Consider the following 24772-nt stretch of genomic DNA (forward strand, 5'->3'; position numbering starts at 1 on the left):
CACCTGTAACCCCAGCACTCTGGGAGGCCGAGGTGGGCGGATCCCCTGAGGTTGGGAGTTTGAGACCAGTCTGACCAACATGGAGAAACCCTGTCTCTACTTAAAATACAAAATTAGCCGGGCACGGTGGTGCATGCCTGTAATCCCAGCTACTTGGGAGGCTGAGGCAGGAGAATCGCTTGAACTGGGGAGGCGGAGGTTGTGGTGAGCCAAGATTGCGCCACTGCACTCCAACCTGGGCAATAATAGTGAAACTTCGTCTCCAAAAAAAAAAAAAAAAAAAAAAGAAAAAGGGGGAAATGACAAAAACACCCTGAATGGTTTCGTTATGTGATGTGAGATACAACTGGAGAAATATTTCTGCTCTATTGTCATATAAGAAAGGAGAACTATTGGGCTGAATCTTGTTACTAAAAATCATTTTAGGATGACTGGAGACTGATGTGTGGTTTTTAAAGAGGAGGAGGAAGCAGAAGAGTTGAATCCAGTTCCTGGTCCTAGTCCTGTTAACAGGAAATGAGGTTAACAGGAAATGTTCAGATTTTGCAGTGCTTTGTCTTGGCAGGACACCTCATCTGCTACGACAGGAAGAAACAAGATAAAGATGGAAGCTTTATGGGAACCTCTAGAGATGGAGGGAAGGAAATATGAGTGAGATCCCACCTGGTAATCTCTTGTGAACCTTTTCTGTGAAGTATGACACAAGGTCAGAGTGAAGAGGTAGACAACAGACAAGAAGATAGGAGAACATTTTTATTTGGTAAAATCTATCAACAGTTATTAAGCACAAACTTTTTATTTTTTATTTTTTTATTTTCAGTTACATTCTAAATCTCAAGCATGCAGAATGACACTGAAGTAGGGCATGTTTCCTGTAACCAAGTCCCAAACAAAAAGACAGTTCAGGTCACCTCAGGGCAGCTGAAATTTTTTTTCAAAGACATTCACATTCATCACAAGCATCACCAGAGAGTTGTGGGTGCAATAAAAATCCACACACTCTCACTGTCAGGCTTGGCTGCTCTGTTGTTATTGGTGTGTGCTTTTTCTTTATGAGATAAATGATGTGTAATTTCATTAATGGTGATGCCAGTAAGCACCATGTTGTCCCAACATTTAGAATATAATCACAGAATTTAGAGCTGGAAGGGTCCTTAGAGGTCATCTCGTCCAACCTCTTCCATTTACAGATGAATAATGTGATGCCCAGAGAGGACGAGAAAGCATTTATCGAACACCTATTAGGAAAAGGCACTTCCACAGATATTAGACTTGTTCAGCTAGTTAAGGTCAGAATTGGAACAGAATAGCCCAAGTTCTGAATTCCACAGCGTCCCTATTCACCAAACCATTCTATATTCTACATAGATGACAATGACTAGTCCCTAAAGGGGTAATGCTTCAAGAAAAAAAAAGACTTTTGGAACCAGAGAGGACAATATGCTACCAGATATCTCCTGGAAGGGAAGACAATATAAAATCAAGACACACAACAGAAGACATGGAGACAGGAAACTGTGCAGGGGCATGGCAGAGCAACCCACAGGAGGAAAAAAAAAAAAAAAAAGGCTGTCTACCTATTTAGTTAGGCATCCATACATGCACGTCTATGTCCGGTCTTGACCTAAAATGAAGTTGATTCAATGAGGAGCTCATTATTCAAAAACTCATCAAATCTCTCTCAAAATTGTGTATGTACCATTTGCTTTGGAATAATTTGGACAAAGAAAATTAGCTTTTTACAGTTTTTAAAATTAATATTATATTCTAGTAAATATTTAGGCATGAGAATATTAACTTACAATTGACTTTACATAAATGAATTCAAATATTCAAGGATGTTACTTGGTAATGCTAGGATATTTATTTCATCTGGGTTATGCTAGCAATATTCTCTATCTCACACACACACACACACACACACACACACACACTCACTCTCTCTCTCTCTCACCCCTTTTTCTTCCTAGATTACTCCCATCAGACTCCTAAGCAAAAGTACTTCAATTATGTTCCCCACTTCTGGCATCCCCCCATAACCAACTCCATCCTCAAGCTAGAAAGGAGTAAAGGAAATTCCCAAAGGGAAGGAAAACATATTAAAAAGAATCAGGAGGACAGAGTAAAGACAAAATGTAACTTCTTCAGTGCACTTTAGAACAAAAAAACTGGTATGAGGTTAGGTCTTCTCCATGTCCTGGCATGGTTTCAATCTCATCAACTTTAGCTGGTCCTATCACAGTAGGTTGCACAGAGGACCAGGAGACAAGACCTTTGAGTATGACACCTCCCTTTTACTGAACACCTAATGTAGGCTAGTCCTTGAGCATGTCTTTTGCATATATTTGCCCATTCATTTCTTACAGCAACCCTGTGATATAAATGCTACTCTCTGCTATTTAGGAGATATAAAGATGAAGGCTCAGAGAAATTAAGTGACTTGTCAAAGGGTATGGTCATAGCCAGGTCTCCTCATCTCTAAGGTTAATGACATGAATCCTTTATGCTACGTTGCTTCTAAATTCAGACTTCTAGAGATAAATAAAGGCACTATATTAATGACAAAGAGTTTCTACTCTGTGCATCATGCTAAACGCTTTACATGTAGCAGACAATTTACTCCTTACAGAAACCCTGTATATTTGAGATTTTTGCCCCCATTTTATAAAAGAAGAAATTGCAGTCAGAGAGGTTAAATGAATTGTTACAAGTCATGTTTCTAAAAGCAGATGTGAACTAGGTCTGGGTCACTCTGCAGCCCATGTTTTCAAACAATCTGCTAGTGATTCTTAGCCTTTATGGGCTCTTAGACTCCTTTGAGAATCTAATAAAAGCTACAGATACTCATTTTTAAAAAACAAATATTTACATCAGGGTCTTTCCACAATTGCACATTTGGGCCAGATAATTCTTTGGGGTGAGGGGTCATTATGTATGCTGTAGGCTACTCCATGTGTCCTGTAAAGGATATTTATGGTGCTGGGGGGTCCAACGACCTTGTAGTTCATCCCCTGTGGTATATTCGCTGGTGCCTGGGTACTTCCTCTGCCATGATTACTGGCAATGCCGTGTGGCTTAATCCACCTGGCTTGGGAATTTTTTTGTTAAACCCTCCCCCCAACTGCCCTGTTACCTCTAAAATTCTAATGAATACAGAGGAAAAGTAAGAAAGCCAAGGCAAAGAACTGAACTAGCCACTGAAGAATATGAGAGAAGCATGAGAAAGTGGGCTGGCTTTCCCAGGGGTAGCTGGCTGTGGCCCAAGGCCAGTCCACATTGGTCCAGGGTGTTGAGAGGATTAATCATGACCAGACGTTGGCCTCTGCCTCTGCGTGCTTCTAACGGGGCCCTTGGTATGGCCTCCTGGGATATTATCAACACCCGGGTCCCAAACCCCAAAGCTTGACTTCAGGTTGCAGAGCAGATGTTCCCTGGAATAGGGTTGGGCCCCAGGCAAGATGGCACCTTACTGAGGGAGAGAATTATCCTCAACGAATCCTTCTCAGGGCCCTACAATCACTCTGTGACAAGATCTGTCTACTGCATTTTTTGAAAAAACAAATCAAACCCCCCAAAAAACCCAAAACCCTAAACTAAGAAAAGAACCTTGTATTCCAGATTGAAATCATTTACCTTCATTTAAAAACAATTGCAATGGAAGGGCAAGAATGAATCAAGATTTTTAAAGTACAGTTGTTAAAACAAAAAAGTTAGTACATGTTTCACATCATTTCAGCTTATGTGAAGAGGTCCATTCTTCCCAAATAAGACCTCTATTTTCCAAGCACAACAGACTGTATTCTGGTGTACATACCTTGGTGACTGCCCATATTCTTTCCTCTGCCCAAAATGCCCTTTGCATTCCTGCTCACCTCTTCAAAGTCTACTTACCCCTCACCTCAAGCAAGCCTCAGCAATTGCCTTCCTTTCATAGTTTTCTCCCCAGGCAGAATTAAATGCTCCATCATCTCAACACCCATAATACTTCTCACATTTGCCTATCATAGCTCTTATCATATTAGTGTTGTTTATATATTTAATGTACTGTGTTACTACCTTCCTAGATTATAGAATGGGTAATTTTAAGTATGCTGTGTCTAGTCCACTATATACTGTTGCCTAACTCATCTAAATGTTCAAGAAGTGCTTGCTAAATCAGACAGGTTTTTTGGTCCTAGTGTTAAGTTTCATCTACAAATTGTAACTATGAGAGATTCACGAACCTAAGCTGTCTTGAATATGCCAGGGTATATTCAGAGAACCTTCAGAATTCTAAAAAAAAAAAAAAAAAAAGCTTGATTACTTTTTGTACACTGGCCCTATCTCTACTTGTTCAGATATTGTAAAATTTAAATTTATGTAATTCAGTTATTGTCTTAAGAACCTCACTCCATTTCTATGTAACAAACCAATGAAGTCCCAGCAGCAAATCACCTGTGGGCATATGAAGCTTTTATTTATTTATTATTATTATTTTTTGAGACAGAGTCTCTTGCTCTTGTCACTCAGGCTAGAGTGCAGTGGTGTGATCTCGGCTCATTGCAACCTCTGCCTCCCTGGTTCAAGCAATTCTCCTGCCTCAGCCTCCCAAGTAGCTGGGATTACAAGTGCGTACCATCATGCCCAGCTAGTTTTTCTATTTTTAGTAGAGACGGAGTTTCACCATGTTGGTCAGGCTTATTGTAATAAGCCTGACTATAGGAATTAACATATGCATAAACCATTCTGAAATAATGCTTTCAAAATGTATTATAAATCTTTTCGTTTTAAAATCATTCTGGAAAAATATGGGGCATAAACAGATATACTGCAACTTATGGCCTTTACTATGGCCACATTGAATCTTATAATTTCTTCTGCAAGAAAGTTTGAGAAGTATTGACTTCAAACCATCAGAAATATTCTCTGGTGTACTATATAGTAATAACATTCTGTGCTTGTTTTATACTTTTTTCTTTCCTGTCATTCCAGTTTCTTCTCCATCCTTTCCTATTTTCTGTCTGATTTTCTGCTCGTAATTTACTTTGGCCTAGAAAACCAGATTAAAAAGAAGCTTATTAAAGCATATATGTTATATATGAATTAAGAATAATTTGCATGAATGCCTAACCAGGTTAGAATTTTGGAAGCCATTTCAACATACTTATCTTATTGATTTACTTCTTGGTGGTGGTTTTTATGCACTTGCACTTGTTAGTATTATACTGAGATTGCTTAAAACCAATCACTATAAAAATGGGTACAAACCAGAATGCTAGAACAAAAACGTGTGTATATGTATGCAGAGTTCATACTGTGGTCAGAGTTTTATTTGAGCATTCTGGTTTGTGTCCATTTTTCTAGTAACTGGTCTTACGCACGTGTGTGTGTGTGTGTGTGTGTGTGTGTGTGTGTATATACATATATATGGCCTATAGGTACCCATAATGAAGATGAATATAGCTTTTCAGGAGAAAGTTACCATTTTCAGAGCCAAAGCATCATTAGCATGCTATATCAACTTTTGTAGATTATAATTTCCTTTTTCATTAGGAATATCAACTCTTAAATTTTTTTTCAAGCCCATTGAGACAATCACGGAGCCCAAAATACACATCAAAATGTTGTAGCATTCCAAAATTTCATTCAGTACAGTGTACATGTAAATTTATTTCCTGTTTGCATTTCCATTCATGAAATAAAAATGCAAAAGTGATAAAGATCAGCAAGAAAAAACAATGATAGATGCTGGAATTATGGGATTTTTTAAAAAAAGAGATGGGGTCTCACTGTGTTGCCCAGGCTAGAGCACAGTGACTATTCACAGGCACGATTATACTGCACTACAGTCTGGAACTCCTGAGCTCAAGTGATCCTCCTGCTTAGGTGAAAATACAGGTGCCCATTACTGTGCCAGCTACTTTGAGATTTTAAAAGTAATGTTATATTACATTTTAATAAAGTAGTTACTACTGTAGAAAATTCATAAATAAGCCTGACCGTATGAATTAACATATGCTAACATTTTCAGATTTTTTTAAAACAGAAAATTAGCTAAAATGTATTTTTCCTATGTTTAAATTAATAACTTCCTTTTTTAAGGTCAAATTCTTATTGGGTATATAGTGATTATGAATTTATGTATATTTCCAGGCAAAGTTCCTGCTTTTAAAGTCCTTAAAATGTATCACATCTTTGTGGTTAGAAATAAAATGTTAGTGTTTGGCTTCTTACATTTGAGGATTTTCGATAGCACTTTGACATACTCACATTATCTGGTCCTTATGCCAGAGGTAAAAGCTTAGAAGTCACTGACTACCAGTAAGGATCCTCAAGGTTCTCCCACCAGTAGAAAACATTATAAATTTTAAGAAAAATGGCCAGTTGAAGAAATCATGTAACATTAGTTTTCCTTAAAAAGCTGTCCCTTTTATCTTCCTTTGAATTCATTAATTATAGATCTATCACATGATTTATAGATACTGGCAGAGATGGGGGTAGAAATTAGTCATGCTGGGAGCTCCTACTGGAGTTAAGTAGTTTGGATGCTGTTAAATGTCCCACATAACAATGAGACATGGAGATTCAGGATCAAGCACCATGTTTCTGGATATTCTAGAGCTGTGCATTTTCTCTCCAAAAATTTAGAGTTTAGTCATTTAAAAATATCATGATTGCTTATATTAGTCCAAATTCTTTCTTTTGCCCATTACTAAACAGTGCAGATTATGAAATCCTGTATCTTTCAGAAGGAGAATCCCAAATTTCCTAAGCACACAGGAATCAAATTACTTCAATTATGTCTATTTCATATTCTGAGTGCATACATTTACAATTAGCCATGTCAGGCATTTTTCTTTCACTTAATTTCATCATCATCAAGAGCATTTATTAAGCACAAACCTGGCTAACTAATTTTCTAGAGAATAACTGATAGTCTTAAATGTATTCTCTCTATTTAGCAGCCCCTAAACAATCTATCTGATATATGACATTTTTCCTTTAGCAAAAATTCCTTTAAATTTGAATTTTTTACCTTATTATTTCAAAGTTTCAATAGGAGACATACCACTCATAAAGTCAGCATACTGAAGTCAAAAACACCATTCAGAACTGGTACAACAGACTTCATGGGACTTTTATTCTCACTACAGTGTGTTATTACAATATCTCACCTAACTTTAAAAAGAACACTATTCTAGTTATGTATACATTTTTAAAGTAATTCTTTAGGGTAGCAAAACAAGCAACTTAAGGAAGTATCATCAATAGATGTAAAAATTTTTACTAAAAATTTTCAGTTAATATGGTACATGAAAAGCAAAGCAAAGAAAAACCACTGATCTCAAAATGAATTTAAAATGTTTAGCGAATGAACATAAAAATATCTAACATCTTCAGACTGATCATTGAGACTTTATTTGTGCTTTCCTGCATAAAATAAAAAGCAAATTTTGATGTGGATTTAGGGAAATTTTGATGTGGATTTAGGGAAAGGTATTTTTTCTAACTGCAACAAAGATGATACTTCTTTTTACTTAACAGCAACAGCACTACCACATTCACTTTAAATTCCAACCATAAAAGCAAAATGTTAGAAAATCATTCTCATGGAAGTCATAACTTCATTCTGCTCATAATTCTTTCAGAAGCAGTTGACATATATGCTTGTATTTAGTATATTTTAGTTATAGAAGCAATTACACTGTATGTCAGGGGCAAACGCCCAGGAAGAAAGACAGAAACTAAATGAAACCACCAACATGTAATGCATGCTAGTGCTTAGGCACATTGGCATCAATACTCTAAGAAGCAACATTTTGCTGTTATGGTCAATGGCCACATAGTACACTAAGAGGCATAGCTACAAGTTATGCTTCAGAGGGGCCTATGAAGAGCTCCGTATGACAAATCAGCCTGTAATCAAAAGTGGTGCAGCCTGATGCATGCACAGAAGAGTTTCTGGGCTTTATTTCTTAATGTACAGACTTGAAGTTAAATATCAAGTTGAGATTAAGCATTTGGATAATTCTGAGCAGGGTAGAATTATTGTTCTCTTGGTTTTTAGAATGAGTCAGGGACTCAATTCCAAGAGGGCGTCCTAGTGTAGCTGGCTGCTCTTGTTTCCAAATAGAGATTTACATCCTCTATCAGAAATAATTCAAACAAGAGATGACATGACAGAAAGCAGTAGAATGAGAGTTAAGGAAAGGAAAACAAAACAAAACAAAACAAAATAAAGCAATCTCCTCAATTAGAGTCAAGTTATTCAGGGGTTTTACGTCTGGCAAGAAGTAACCTATCTTTGTTTATACCAACGGAAGCCCCCAGGAGAATCCAGCACACAGAATGCACAGGAAGAATTTGGTCATATCTTTCAAAGTAGTTTAGTTTTCAAAAAATCCACCTTCCCTAAAGGGAAAAACACCTTGAGAACTAATTAGTGGTATGAAGGGCCAGGAGAAAAAGATTGTGCTCTGGTTGAAAGACTATTTCATTGATTCCGGGTAAAAAGCTAGGGCCAAATGCTGAGACAAAGATGTTCCCAGTGCTTATCTCTCCTCTGCCCCAGGGACACTGTAGTCTGTTAAATTTGTATCCTCTCAACAGGGACAGGAACAAAGTCTCAAAACAATTTTCCTAAGACAGAATCCTGAATCATAGAATGGGTGGCAATTTTCCGAGGAGTAACAGTGGATTACTGGAACAACAGTAGGAGAATGGAAAAATACTTTTTTTTTCCTGGTTAATCAGATTTTTTGTGAACAAATCTCAGGCCTCTACCCTTTACACTGCAAAAGGCAAACAAGACAAATGGATACTAAACATTCACAAGAAGGCTAAGTTCATGATTGATGCCTCTTACTGTTTAAGATCAGCTATAAATATGCTGTCCAGTGGTTTTTAATGGTGTGATTGTCTGACTCAGCAGACCAGCGTCAGGAAAGAAATTTACATAAATGGAAAGTGAAATCTTTCTGTAAGAAACAGGACTGTTAGAAACTGCTTAGGTAAGGAGATGCTCACTTACACAAACGTGGATATACATATTAAACCTGCTCGCCAATATCTGCTTGAGCTTAAGTTATTGCCCATAAAAAAGCTAAGATGTTTGCTTTTAATTTCCAAAAAGTCATCTCAGTTTCAATTTTACTCGGAATAAATTCTGCAAATAGAGCTGTCATTAGGAATAAGAAGAATAATTTCAAGCTGGTATCCACAAACATGACCAAGAACTCATCCTCAAACCTAGTACATATTTAGATGGCTTGGCTAAGGATGATAGCATCATACAAGACACCTCCAGGCAAATGGGCCCTCCTCTCTAGGAACATGAATGGGTCATATGGAAGAACCTTCATTTCAGTGCAGCATAACACAGGCTGTGGAGTCAGACTGCCTAGATTCAAATCTTAAAGTAATTCCTGGCTATCTGACCACAGGAAAGGCACTAAAGGCTCTAATCTGTAATTTCCACTTTGATAAAATGGCCTGAAAATAATCCAATGTCAATGTGAATAAAGTTAGATAATCCATATAAAACACCTATCCTACTGTCCAGCATATACTAAGCACAATAAATGTTCATTGCTATTGTTGTTGTTGCTATTACTACTATTTCTCTTTTGCTCCTGGTTATGTATTTCTGAGCCAGTTTTATAGAAGGAGTGATGGGACTCAATTCTTTACCCTTCTCTGTATCTACATCTTTGCCATAACTTCATCGTGGGTGGAGTATGTTTTCTACTGCTCCACCTTGGACTCAGCCATATGACTTGCTTTGACTAGTGGCCTATGTGTGGGGTGACAATGTGCTAGTTTGGAGCCCGTGGATTCACCCACTGCCGCTGGCCCTCTGACAGCTCGAGGCATGAGAGGGACATGCCCCAGCTAGTCTGCTGATCCAAGGAGCAGGAGAAGGAAGTAGAGCACACTCAGATCTGCAGAGTTACAGTGGGATCAAGAGACACCAGCCTGAATGAGAATCCTACCCACACCCCAGCTCCCCTGCACAGAGCTATGAGAAAAATAAAGGCTTATTGATGTACATTACCGAAAAATTATGACTATTTATTATGCGACAAAAGCTAACTAAACCAAGAGTAAACTGAAGAGGTGTCTATCCAAAGTACATTTATTTCCCAGTGAAAAAGGCATTATCTCCACATCTAGTCTGAAACAAAAGTGGAAGGGTAAGTGTGAGAAGACAGTTGCTTCAACAAAGCCAGAATTCTAGGTGCAGGGGTGCTCTGTAGAGTGTAACGGGGCCTTCTTGGCTTTGCTATGGGAGAGGACAGACATTATTCATATCAAAATTATTTTCAGATGGCTAACATTTAGCAGCAGCTGGTGACAGGCACTGTGCTAAGCACTTGACACATATTGTCTCTTTTAGTCTTAACAGCAGCATGAGGAACCAGGCACTGCTAATTTCACAAATGAGGAAACTGAGGCATGTCAAGGCTGAGAAGCTTACCTACATTCACAGGGAGAGAGGAGGTAAGGCAGAATTCAAACTCAAGAAGTCTCCTTGCACGGTATGAGATAATAATGAGGGTGGCAAGAGGTGCAAACGTGTATCCTTCCTCTATCATCACTTTACTGTTTTCATCACATTGTGTGATTGAATCCTAGAAGCCTATGAAGTAGGTATTATTTATTATCACCATTCTACCTGTGAGGAAATGGGAGACAACTGGTCAAGACCCTTGCCTACATTTCCATACAGCTAGCAAGGACTGAGCTGGACTTGAACACCGGCCATCTAGCTAAGCAGTACACTATGCTCACCTCAACGTGAAAGGACTGAAGCATGACCTTCCTTCTTTATCTGGAAACCTATAAGCTTCTTTAAGTATTCGAAAGGAAATATGCATTCTGGGTACCATGGTTTTCTTCAAGTGTATAAAATGTGATAAATGGCCTTTAATTTATACTACAATCACTCTCAGGCTCCACTGAGCTTTCATTCTTGCAAGCACAACTGTCTTATTTGCTGCCTTTATGTTTACTTGTTTTTAGTTTTGTTTTTCTGATTGTGTACTTTTAGGCTCAACTCTGTCAGTTTACAAATTCAGAGGAATCCTAATGCAGTAATAAAAAGTATGCAAAAAAGAATGTGAATCATGTTGGGTTTTTAGAGGTAACTCTAAGAAGTAAAAATAACCAGTTAAGGTACAAAAACGGCAGCCAATTATTCCCCAGATCTGTTCACACATATATTTTTTGTATCTGGCGGGAAAGCCTCAGTGGCCTCAAGTCTTCAGACACTTTCTCCATTCAGTCTGTAAGTACAACAGTCACATCTCCAAGTGCCTTCTCAAAGGATGTACAAATGTCATTCCTACCCACCTTAAAAGCAGCGCCTCCATGAATGATGGATTTGATAAAAATCCCCAAGTCTGTTCCAGTTTCTCTGGATTTGTTCCCTTTTAGGCTCACCCCGAGGCCAGCAGAACCTGAATCATTCAGGGGGATCTCAAAGGTGAGCTGCTCGCTTGTCTCCAGGGAGAGTGCACAGCAGTCAGGTTCTCCTTTCTGTTCGGGGAATACACATGAAAAGAGTGAAGAGAAGAAAGCAGATTAATATTTCACTCGCTCAGATGACCAGACACAGATGCAATCAGTAGGACAGGATGACTGGACCTCTAACAGCTGTAATCGGCTCCTCGCAGGCAGAGGCTGGGTTTCGCTCTCCACAAGGAGCCACAGTCACATCCATGGAGCAGGGGAAGAGGTTTCGGGGAATAATATTTGGTGATGGTCAATAGAGAGGATCATTTGGCAAGTCAGAGTGATACAATCTGAAACACCTCGCAAGCCTTTGGAAATTTACCAAGATATTCTCCATAATAAAAAAGGCTGGACATCAGACTTAGGGTACCCTGAGTATCAGAAGAGATCTTAGAGATAATGGAGTCTTAACATCTTCACTTTACAGATGAAGAAACAGAGCTTAGTGTGGAAACGTCTTAAAGTTTCAGGAAAATATTTGGCATATATAATTTAAAACATATCTTTTACTATGGAAACAACACTATTGGTAAAGTTTGTTAATAAGACAGTAAAAATGAGATGTTATCTTAAAGTTAGAGAAAAATGATTTATAATGGATATCATCAAATGAAATTTCACTTTATCAAAACTCATGCTTTCAGCCTGCATCTTCGGGTAGTATAACTCACTGCCATTAAATTTTTAAACCTAAACAAAAATGATCATGCACAACAAATATTCATGTCATATTTGACAAATGACACCTAGCTGCAAGCATACTGGTCTCAAAAAACACAGACTATGGTGGCAAAAGGCATATTTAGGGTTCAAGTCTCCAGGGAGAAGTATGTGGTTAATCATATTTGGTCCCTAGTGTTTTCAAATATACAGCAGTGGGAACAGACAAGTGCCATCCACATGAGAATCTTTGTGGGTCTCCCTTCTGCATTCCTGTCAAGCTTGTAGAATTGTGAAACTGCCACAGTGTTCAACTGAAAAATCTCACAATGAGATACCCCTGGAAATGATCAACTCATTCTAGGTCGGTAGTTCCTTCCTCTCTATAATTATATCTAGAGACTCTCACCTTAAGGTCACATTGAAGGGACTCTTATGTAAAATTACATATTTAAAAAATTACTATGGATGTCTGAATGTCAGTCACATATAACTATAAAATCAGAAGTAGCAAAGAACCCATAATTAAAACAGGATTAAGAGGTCGGATCACAGCCAGATCCACTGACGTGGCATTTTCAACCCTTCCCCAAATAGATAAAATCCACATCTACCTTTTAAAGAAATAGTTCTTTCATTTAATTTTCTTATAAGTGAAGTTGTCTGCGAAGATTTTGACAATATGGTGTTCAAAGAAATGAAACTTTATGGCTTAATAAATCTATTACAAGTTAGCTCTTTTAACTAACTCATTATATTATTACCTAAAAAACAAATCCCATTATTTGATTCAAACTAGCTGTCTATTTTTCCATTGGAATGACAGAGTTTAGTACTAAATGTAAACTATTAGCCTTCATCTTTGTCTTTCAAAATGCCCAATTTAGAATCCATAACATTTCACACCCATTTATGTTTCCAGGCCTCTCTGGGATTTGCTTAATTTCAATCTAATAAAGTTCCACTGAATTAAAGTGCAAATTAAAGAAAAACCACCCTACTGTAAGTTTGTGAACACCATTTCAAGAGAAAAACTAGAAAGGTTCTCTGGCTTTTGTCTATCAGAGACAAAGAGACAAGAACTAATTTTGCTTTAGTAATACCTTCAAATCACTTCATTTTACGATTAAATCATTCCTCTTTGGGCAATTATATTTAATTCCTAGTAAGACTGACAACCACTCTTTGCACTAACACCTATCATTTATTACTTAAGTGGTAGAAGCAAAATAGAAATCAGGTTGCATTATCGTTTTCTTTTGAAATTTTTTTTAAGTCTCTGACATCTGAGATTCAAAAATACAACAGAAACAATACACTAGAGGCTAACAATGATTGACTACTTCATTTCTGAGTACTTTACACATATTAATACACTTAGGCTTCACAGCAAACCTGTGAGGTTTGTTGTCATGTCTATTTCACAGATGAGGAAACTGAGGTGCACAGCAAATAAACGCCATGCTTACAGTCCAGAAGAGTTCGAATGTGGAAGCTTTGTGGGGCTCAAGCACAGTGTGGTTCCTGTGTCAGACTCTCTTTTTTTTTTAAATCTTTTCCTCTAGTGAATACTTCTGAGTGATCTGCTACATTTTCATGTTTGACATTATTCAATATCCATTTTCAACAAAAGTATACAATTTTAAGGTGACACATTTTCTATAGATAAACTATGATGTGGAAAGTGTTTTATTATTTTTTCTTATAAATGTATATTTTAATTGACAAATCAAAATTTTTTTTTATTTTTTATTTTTTAAAGTTTACTCTGTGGTTTATTCTAAACAAATTCAACTTGGCATCCAGGTATTACTGCTCCAACGGCCAACTGAAGTACTTATTTTTAAAAGTGTATTTCTGACTTTAAACACTTAAATCCATTGTGGTTTATTATGTCAATGCATATTTTGGAGCAGGCACAGCTCTGCGAAAGCCTATTGAAATTTCTTAAAGGAGTCTGGGAAAGGACTCAGCTACAGAGGCGCTGCCCCTGTTTGCAGAGAGCATGGATCTACACTGCAGACACCTCATGGCATATTCGGAAACTGTCCCTCCTAAAAGGGGGTGAATTCAGGCCCCAGTGGGGTAAATGTGTCAACCAACCAAAAAGTTGTTTTTCAGTTAGTACAAACAAAATTCAAGAACTAGCATCTGTGTGGGTGAGTGAGCTCACATTCTGAAATAAGAATAACTTAAATTTGTTTTTTTTTAATGAAATTTATTATTATTACACTTTAAGTTCTAGGGTACATGTGCGCAACGTGCAGGTTTGTTACATATGTATACATGGGCCATGTTGGTGTGCTGCACCCATTAATTCGTCATTTACATTAGGTATTTCTCCTAATGCTATCCCTCCCCCAGACCCCCACCCCACAACAGGCCCTGGTGTGTGAAGTTCCCCACCCTGTGTCCAACTGTTCTCATTGTTCAATTCCCACCTTTGAGTGAGAACATGCGGTATGTGGTTTTCTGTCCTTGCAATAGTTTGCTGAGAATGATGGTTTCCAGCTTCATCCATGTTCCTACAAAGGACATGAACTCATCCCTTTTTATGGCTGCATAGTATTCCATGGTGTATATGTGCCACATTTTCTTAATCCAGTCTATCATTGATGGACATTTGGGTTGATTCCAAGTCTTTGCTATTGTGAATAGTGCCACAATAAACATATGTGTGCATGTGTTGTTACAGTAGCATGATTTATAATCCTTTGGGTATATACCCAGTAATGGGATGGCTGGGTCAAATGGTATTTCTAGTTCTAGATCCCTGAGGAATCGCCACACTGACTTCCACAATGGTTGAACTAGTTTACAGTCCCACCAACAGTGTAAAAGTGTCCCTATTTCTCCACATCCTCTCTAGCACCTGTTGTTTCCTGACTTTTTAATGATCACCATTGTAACTGGTGTGAGATGGTATCTCATGGTGGTTTTGATTTGCATTTCTCTGATGGCCAGTGATGATGAGCATTTTTTCATGTGTCTGTTGGCTGTAGAAATGTCTTCTTTTGAGAAGTCTTTGTTCATATCCTTCACCCACTTTTTGATGGGGTTGTTTGATTTTTTCTTTTTTTTTTTTTTTTTTTTTTTTTTTTTTTTTTTTTGAGATGGAGTCTTGCTCTGTCTCCCAGACTGGAGTGCAGTGGTGCGATCTCGGCTCACTGCAAGCTCCGCCTCCTGGGTTCACACCATTCTCCTGCCTCAGCCTCCCGAGTAGCTGGGACTACAGGCACCCACCATCACGCCTGGCTAATTTTTTGTATTTTTAGTAGAGACGGGGTTTCACCGTGGTCTCGATCTCCTGACCTCGTGATCCGCCCGCCTAGGCCTCCCAAAGTGCTGGGATTACAAGCGTGAGCCACCGCGCCCGGCCGAACAACTATGATTTTTTCTTGTAAATTTGTTTAAGTTCTTTGTAGATTCTGGGTATTAGCCCTTTGTCAGATGGACAGATTGCAAAAATTTTCTCCCATTCTGTAGGTTGCCTGTTCACTCTGATGGTAGTTTCTTTTGCTGTGCAGAAGCTCTTCAGTTTAATTAGATCACATTTGTCTATTTTGGCTTTTGTTGCCATTGCTTTTGGTGTTTTAGTCATGAAGTCCTTGCCCAGGCCTATGTCCTGAATGGTATTGCCTAGGTTTTCTTCTAGGGTTTTTATGATTTTAGGTCTAACATTTAAGTCTTTAATCCATCTTGAATTAATATTTGTATAAGATGTAAAGAAGGGATCCAGTTTCAGCTTTCTACATGTGGCTAGCCAGTTTTCCTAGCACCATTTATTAAATAGGGAATCCTTTCCTCATTGCTTGTTTTTGTCAGGTTTGTCGAAGACCAGATGGTTACAGATGTGTGGTATTATTTCTGAGGGCTCTGTTCTGTTCCATTGGTGTATATCTCTGTTTTGGTACCAGTACCATGCTGTTTTGGTTACTGTAGCCTTGTAGTAAAGTTTGAAGTCAGGTAGCGTGATGCCTCCAGCTTTGTTCTTTTTGGTTAGGATTGTCTTGGCAATGCAGGCTCTTTTTTGGTTCCATATGAACTTTAAAGTAGTTTTTTCCAATTCTGTGAAGAAAGCCATTGGTAGCTTGATGGGGATGGCATTGAATCTACAAATTACCTTGGGCAGTATGGCCATTTTCATGATATTGATTTTTCCTATCCATGAGCATGGAATGTTCTTCCATTTTGTTCCAAGATGGTCACATAGGAACAGCCCAGTGTGAGTGACACATAAGACGGGTGATTTCTGCATTTCCAATCGAGCTATGAAGAGAGCAGTGGTTCTCCCAGCATGGACTTTGAGATCTGAGAACAGACAGACTGCCTCTTCAAGTGGGTCCCTGACCCCCAGGTAGCCTAACTGGGAGACACCTCCCAGTAGGGGCCGACTGACATCTCGTACAGCTGGGTGCCCCTCTGAGATGAAGCTTCCAGAGGAAGGATCAGGCAGTAACATTTGCTGTTCTGCAGTATTTGCTGTTCTGCAGCCTCCGCTGGTGATACCCAGGCAAACAGGGTCTGGAGTGGACCTCCAGCAAACTCTAATAGACCTGCAGCTTAGGGTCCTGAGTGTTAGAAGGAAAACCAACAAGCAGAACAGAATAGCAGCAACATCAATAAAAAGGACATCCACACCAAAACCCCATCTGTAGGTCACCATCATCAAAGACCAAAGGTAGATAAAACCACAAAGATGGGGAAAAAACAGAGCAGAAAAGCTGAGAATTCTAAAAACCAGAGTGCCTCTTCTCCTCCAAAGGATCGCAGCTCCTCACCAGCAACGGAACAAAGCTGGACAGAGAATGACTTTGACAAGTTGACAGAAGTAGGCTTCAGAAGATCGGTAATAACAAACTTCCCCGAGCTAAAGGAGGATGTTCGAAACCATTGCAAGGAAGCTAAAAACCTTGAAAAAAGATTAGACGAATGGCTAACTAGAATAAACGGTATAGAGAAGACCTTAAATGACCTGATGGAGCTGAAAACCATGGCACGAGAACTATGTGATGCATGCACAAACTTCAGTAGCCGATTCGATCAAGTGGAAGAAAGGGTATCAGTGATTGAAGATCAAATGAATGAAATGAAGCGAGAAGTTTAGAGAAAAAAGAGTAAAAAACAAACAAAGCCTCCAAGAAATATGGGACTATGTGAAAAGACTAAATCTACGTCTGATTGGTGTACCTGAAAGTGATGGGGAGAATGGAACCAAGTTGGAAAACACTCTTCAGGATGTTACCCAGGAGAACTTCCCCAACCTAGCAAGGCAGGCCAACATTCAAATTCAGGAAATACAGAGAATGCCACAAAGATACTCCTCAAGAAGAGCAACTCCAAGACACATAACTGTCAGATTCACCAAGGTTGAAATGAAGGAAAAAATGTTAAGGGCAGCCAGAGAGAAAGGTCGGGTTACCCACAAAGGGAAGCCCATCAGACTAACAGCTGATCTCTTGGCAGAAACTGTACAGGCCAGAAAAGAGTGGGGGCCAATATTAAACATTCTTAAAGAAAAGAATTTTCAACCCAGAATTTCATATCCAGCCAAACTAAGCTTCATAAGTGAAGGAGAAATAAAATCCTTTACAGACAAGCAAATGCTGAGAGATTTTGTCACCATCGGGCCTGCCTTACAACAGCTCCTGAGGGAAGCACTAAACACGGAAAGGAACAACCAGTACTAGCCACTGCAAAAACATGCCAAATTGTAAAGACCATCCAGGCTAGGAAGAAACTGCATCAACTAATGGGCAAAATATCCAGCTAACATCATAATGACAGGATCAAATTCACACATAACAATATTAACCTTAAATGTAAATTGGCTATTAAAAGACAGATTGGCAAATTGGATAAAAAGTCAAGACCCATCAAGAGACCCATCTCATGTGCAGAGACACACATAGGCTCAAAATAATGGGATGGAGGAAAATCTACTGAGCAAATGGAAAACAAACAAACAAACAAACAAACAAACAAAAAAGCAGGGGTTGCAATCCTAGTCTCTGATAAAACAGACTTTAAACCAACAAAGTTCAAAAGAGATAAAGAAGGCCATTACATAATGGTAAAGGGATCAATTCCGCAAGAAGAGGTAACTATCCTAAATATATATGCACCCAATACAGGAGCACCCAGATTCATAAAGCAAGTCCTTAGGGACCTACAAAGAGACTTAGATCCCCACATAGTAATAATGGGAGACTTTAACACCCCACTGTCAACACTAGACAGATCAATGAGACAGAAAGTTAACAAGGATATCCAGAAGTTGAACTCAGCTCTGCACCAAACAGACCTAATAGACATCTATAGAACTCTCCACCCCAAATCAACAGAATACACATTCTTCTCAGCACCACATCACACTTATTCCAAAATTGACCACATAGTTGGAAGTAAAGCACTCCTCAGCAAATGTAAAAGAACAGAAGTCATGACAAAACAAAATTATATATATTTATGGAGTACAGCATGGTGTTTTAAACTACATATACATTGTGGAATAGCTAAATTGAGCTAATTAACATATGCATGACCTTATATTCTTACGAATTTGTGTGTGTGTGTTGAGAACACTTAAATTCTACTCTCCTAGAGATTTTCAAGTATAAACTACAATGTTATTAACTATAGTCACTATGTAGTAGGATACACCTCTCCAACTTATTCCTCCTAACTGAGATTGTGTCTTTTGACCAACATTTCCCCACTCTCCTCCTCCTCTGTGCCTGTAACCACCATTCTACTCTGTGAGTTCAACTGTCAGACTCTTCACTGCCATACTATACTGTATCCTTATGTCTCAACTTTTGTCCATTCCATGATTTAACCCTCAAGAAATTCCAGGACAGATTTCTACAATGACAGTAAGACAGTATGCCGTTTACATTCTCCACCCAAGTACAGTTATGTTTTATATCTTTCTTATGCTGTACCAGGCTTAAGCCATAATTAGTGCCCTCTAATAATAGCAAACTTCCCGAATGGTAAAGGAAGCCATTAGAGTAGTTAACATAGCCATTTCCTCTGTTAGAAATAAATGTCCCTTTATCTAACATTAAAAAAATCAATATGCTGAATGCCTCCCTCCAAGAATCCTGGTTCAACCAGTAACTCTCAAAATTAAACTCAAATCTTTCCAGACAGCATTTTGTAGCAAAATGGAAATGGGTATAAAGTACTACCAAATGCCTTAAATGCCAGAACTTAGTGATATGGCGAACCCCCAAGCAGTGGCACATCTAGACCTCGGATTCTCCTGGTTTCCATCTTTCAGGCAACAGCTCTTTCCACTCACAGATATCAAGTGCGCGCGCGTGCACACACGCGCACACACACACACACACACACACACACAGCCTGGCTGGCGTAGTAAGGGAAATCTTGTGAATTTCCTTTAGTTTTAAATCTTTTCATTACTTGTTATTCTTTGCCACTAGAGGCTCTGTCCTTGAGATTCCCAGAGCCAGGCCCAGAATGGACGCTCTAATGCCTCCCCTGCATAGGTTTAGGCCTAATGCCCAGCACCTGCCCAGGGCTGGTCATACAGAACCTTCAACTTAGGCTTTTTCGACCTTGGCACAACTGATATTTGGAGCCTGATAATTTTTTGTTGTGGGTGTCTGTCCAGTGCAGTGCATGATATTTGACCAAGTCCTTGGCTACTACCCACCAGACATTAGCAGTACCCCCTTCCCCAAGCTGTGACAATTAAAATGCTTTCAGACATTGCCAAACGTTACCTGCGGTCAAAATCACCTCCAACTAAGAACTACTGCCCTGAATCAACAATTGGCAAATGCAGTCAAATTCAAAGCAACCAGGGCCCAGAAGGTGTTTTAGCAACAGGCTGCATTGCTGCCTGTTCATATGTTTCCAAGTCCCACGAAGGGGTGGCAGTTTTTACTGAGAGGGATGCCAGATGTCTCTGAGTGGAGAAAACAGGAGATACTTCAGCGCAGTTAAGATGAAAAAGCATTAGATCCACAGGTTCATGACTGAACACTTAGTTGGTCAGAATGAACTACTGGAGAATCTTGTAATTGTTATATTTCTAGTTACATGGCAGCTAATTTTCCAGAGGAAGTATGATCTCTGTGGGATGAACAGAGGAGGACTGGTGGTAGAAAACAAACTTATTGGCACATATATAAAATGTTTCCTTTTACTTATATAGGAATCCAGGATGGGGCAAGGCACAGTGGCTCATGCCTGTAATCCCAGGACTTTCAGAAGCCGAGGCGGGGAGATGACTTGAGGTCAGGAGTTTGAGACCAGCCTGGCCAACATGGGTTTAAGAATGGGAAAGAGAAAACTGAAGAGTCTACCTGGTCAGGCCTTGCTAGATATACTAACCATTTTTTAGAAAACAAATATCAAAAGTAATTACTTGGCATGAGAGGAAGAAAGAGAGGAAGGAAGATGGATGACTGGGGAGACATCCATACTATTAGCTTAAGAGTGTTCCAAATGAGGCCATCTCTGGAATCACAAATGTCTTGTATTGCAAAGCAGTGCCTGATTCACGCATGCAAGTGGTAATAACCCAGCCTTTCAAAGCCCAGGGGAATCCACCAGTCCACAGGGCCAACGTCCAATTTCCCAGAAGCTCAGCTCAGACCTGAAAGCATCCATGCTGAACCTTTTATGGCCCTCATTTCATTAAATGCTGTGCTCTTGGCTCAGCACGAGCAAGCTCTGGATGTCTTTGCCTTGCCTCCCAAATGTGTAATTAGTCTGTGTTGTGAGCAACTTACTTTATGCAAGAGTTATGTTTCATATGCAATCATTTTGTCAATTACCAAAACTCAAACAAAAGAGCTTTTTTTAAAAAAAAAAGAAAAAAAAAGAATAACTTTTAAAATATATAAAGCAAAAGCCATACCTGGCAATTCTGCCAGGATATTTTATAATAAGCTTATCCATTGTTAACTTTTGCCTAAGTAAATTCTAAGAAATTTAAGGTGACGAAACTTTTGTTACAGCTAAATAAATTTTCACAACAATGAAAGGATAAGACACCTGCAAGACACTTAATTTTCTGAAATTATTTAATCTTCTGAAGAAGCACTGGGTAGCTATTATAAGCATGAAAGTTTTTTGGCCAATTGGATTATACAAAATTCAGAATGTAGATATCATCCTAGAGTAGGGATCAGAGACTCATTTCAACAGCAGGGAGGCATTTTATTTTCAATTGTACTTTTCTGAGAGTAAAGAAAAGAAAAAGGTGAGAGATGAGCAGGCACATGTCAAAGTAAAAGGTGATCTAAGGAGGATCATTTTCATTCTACTAAATAGTAAAGGACATTTACTTACTTACTACTGCTGATGTAATCTTGGTGATTTACAACTATGTAGACGATCTTTTAAAGTATTTCACCCTGTAAATAATACAGACTATATAGATAGACAATATAGATGATAGACTATAGATAGACAACAGAATATATATAGAGATAGACAATATAGATTATAAAGTCTAGAGGGCAAAATACATTAGAATACAGACAATACTATATATACTCTATATTGTCTAGCTATAGACAACAAAAATAAATTAGAATATAGACTATATATGTCTGTATTGTCTGTATAGCCCTATGATCTCTGATATATATTAGAAAACCCACACACATCTGAATTGTACTCTAATTTGTTGAGAGTTAACTCAAAATTCAATATTATGTCACTCATAAAGAAAGGAAAAATGTAAGTTAACGTTGCAATAAGTAAGAGAAGAGTTTCACAGAGCTCGGTGTAACCAGCTCTGGTATTTACTTTCAGTAAAAGAAAACTTTTAAGATGTAGGTTATAGTTAGTCCAATAATGTCACTATCTTAAATATACGTCCTTATGTGACTTCCCGAAATCTGTATCTATTCATTTGAAATAATTTTCGACGACAGATTTGAGTGAGACAATTCTAGACATTATTTATAAGTGAGACATTTTTTTCATGTTTTTAAAAACCCATCCCCATGAAAGGGGGTAGAGGGAGGAAACTACTAAAAGCAAGAGCTGATCTCTGACTTAACTTACCAAAAACCAATTTTCTTTAAATAAAGGATTAATCTAATTCTAGAAAATAAATATCAGAAAATGGCCATTCCATATTGTCTGTTCAATGCAATAGTCAGTCAGTACCTTAATGTAATACTGTACCTTAATATAATATTGAGTCACAGATTAAAACTAACAAAAGTAAAGCAAGTCAGAATTAAGATTCCTATAGTAACCCTCTCCCCCTAAATATAGTATGTAACCTTGAAAGATCAGAAAATTCAATTGTTTAGTGACAAAAGCAAGTTTTTTCTTTCCAGATAAAGATTAAAGAAATGAATATAATATTTTGTGTCACGAAAAATAACAAATTTTATAATTCAGACATTATGAAATTATACAACTAGAACTTGCTTTGTTGATATTGAGGAACAATAGGACTTTTTGATTTGTTTTTACTTCTTTCTGTTAAAAGTAGATTAGAGAAATCTGATTAGACGTCTCTTAAGTATTATATTTTACATGCAATAATTTAGTGATTAAAATACATGACTGTGGCCAGGCATGGTGGCTCATGCTTGTAATCTCAGGACTTTGGGAGGCCAAGGCGGGCAGAACACTTGAGGTCAGGAGTTCGAGACCAGCCTGGCCAACACGGCAAAACCCCGTCCCTACTAAAAATACAAAAAATTAGCCAGATGGTGGCGCATGCCTATAATCCCAGCTACTCGGGAAGCTGAGGCAGGAGAATCGCTTGAACCCGGGAGGCGAAGGATGCAGTGAGCTGAGATCACTCCACTGCATTCCAGCCTGGGCAACAGAGTGAGACTCCATCTCAAAACAAAAAAACAAAAAAAGAATCTGTCCTTTTATATGAACATAACATTCAAGAACAAACAATATGTTGTAACTATTTTTTTTTTTTTTTTGAGGCGGAGTCTTGCTCTGTCACCCAGGCTGGAGTGCAATGGTGCTATCTCGGCTCACTGCAAGCTCTGCCTCCCGGGTTCACACCATTTTCCTGCCTCAGCCTCCCGAGTAGCTGGGACTACAGGCACCCGCCACCACGTCCGGCTAAATCTTTTTGTATTTTTAGTAGAGACGGGGTTTCACCGTGTTAGCCAGGATGGTCTCGATCTCCTGACCTCGTGATCCGCCCACCTCGGCCTCCCAAAGTGCTGGGATTACAGGCGTGAGCCACCGCACCCGGCCTGATGTAACAATTTAATAACCTTAAAAGGGAGCATAATGGGCCTGATCCTGAGAAGTAGCCCATTTGGGAAGCTGGGCCCTTAGGAAAATACTTCCAATATCTTTGCTATCACAAATTCTTTGATGCCAGGCTACCTGCATGTAACATCTTTAAAAGATAGCACAACATCAAGGACAAGAACGAAACATAAATGACAGTACAGAGCATCTCACTAAAGTGAGTACATGGGCTACGGTGCCTGCTCTACCCACAGACCAGACTTGCACCCAGGAAGCAAAGGTGGCACCGACTGACGTGCAGGTGCCCTCCGATATGGACAGTCAATCCACAGGCTGCTGGCGCTTCCCCAGGAGGTCCGGCCTCATTTAGGGCTGGCTTCAGAAACCAACTAAGGCAACCAAACTGGCTCCCTCTAAGACTTGGATCAATCCAATGTCTAATATACAGGCTCTCAGCCATTGCATATGGGGAGAGAATGCGGGTGTCTATGATGAAAAAATCTGGGGGAAAAGTTTTTTTTTTTTGACGTCTTGGAGGCTATTTTTAAAGTTAAAACATATTCAGAGTCTTTGAGAGGGAGACAGAGTATGCAGGGTTTCCAAACTTCCCTGGCCATGAAAACGACTTTACACGGAGCATGCCGTAGAAATTTTCCCTACCATACACTTAAAGCAATGGTGCCTTAGAGAACATGGGGGAGAACGGGCTAGAGGAAAAGGAGCAGAGAACAGAGATACCTTGTAGGTCACCAACAAGGTCTGAGAGATGCCACAGAGCTGCATGATTAAACCTTCCAGTTCCATTATTTCTACATCACACTTTTGTGTAAATGACATATTTCACAATTAGTATTAAAAACACAGTATCACAAAAGTGGAGTACTGTCTCATGCTGGCTTTTAAAAGATGCAGAGCAGCAGGTACGTTCTGAAATTTGTAGAATTGAGTCTTGTCTTTATTCCATAAATGGATAAATGATGTTTCATTTCCACATGAGAAATTTCTTTTCTCTTTTCTTTGCGGGGGCGGCGGGGGGTTGGATTGGGAAGTTTCTGTGCAGAAAGACAATGAGTTACTGGTTATTTTCACTGAGATCTTCGGAAGTGCCATAGTTAAAAAATATAATCTTAAACCAGTAGATTAGAAATTTAAGAGTATTCTACACAGCCACCTCAAGTTTAGGTATATGTGCCATTATTTAGGGTATAATAACTCTCTTAATAAAGATAATATAGCTTTCTTCCCAACTCAAGGATTTTAAAGGCAGGGATTACATCTCAATCATCTTCATTTTCCTTAGAGGACCCAGTAAATGTATTTCACTTTAAGGCTCAGGGAGTCACATTTATTAAATTATGGTATAATGTAGTAACAGTACTACCACAGCCTCGAAAAG

General features: G+C 38.7%; 1 protein-coding gene across 1 annotated transcript in view; it reads right to left on the reverse strand.

Moving 5' to 3' along the window:
* PARD3B (par-3 family cell polarity regulator beta) overlaps positions 1-24772 on the reverse strand; it is a 1040345-nt gene that overhangs the window by 467313 nt on the left and 548260 nt on the right. Inside the window, exon 11 of the mRNA XM_032754819.2 lies at positions 11332-11517. Coding sequence (XP_032610710.1) covers positions 11332-11517 — 186 coding nt within the window. The remainder of the gene's footprint in view (positions 1-11331; positions 11518-24772) is intronic.

This window comes from Hylobates moloch, unplaced genomic scaffold (assembly GCF_009828535.3).
Source record: "Hylobates moloch isolate HMO894 unplaced genomic scaffold, HMol_V3 SCAFFOLD_1, whole genome shotgun sequence".
NCBI lineage: Eukaryota > Metazoa > Chordata > Mammalia > Primates > Hylobatidae > Hylobates > Hylobates moloch.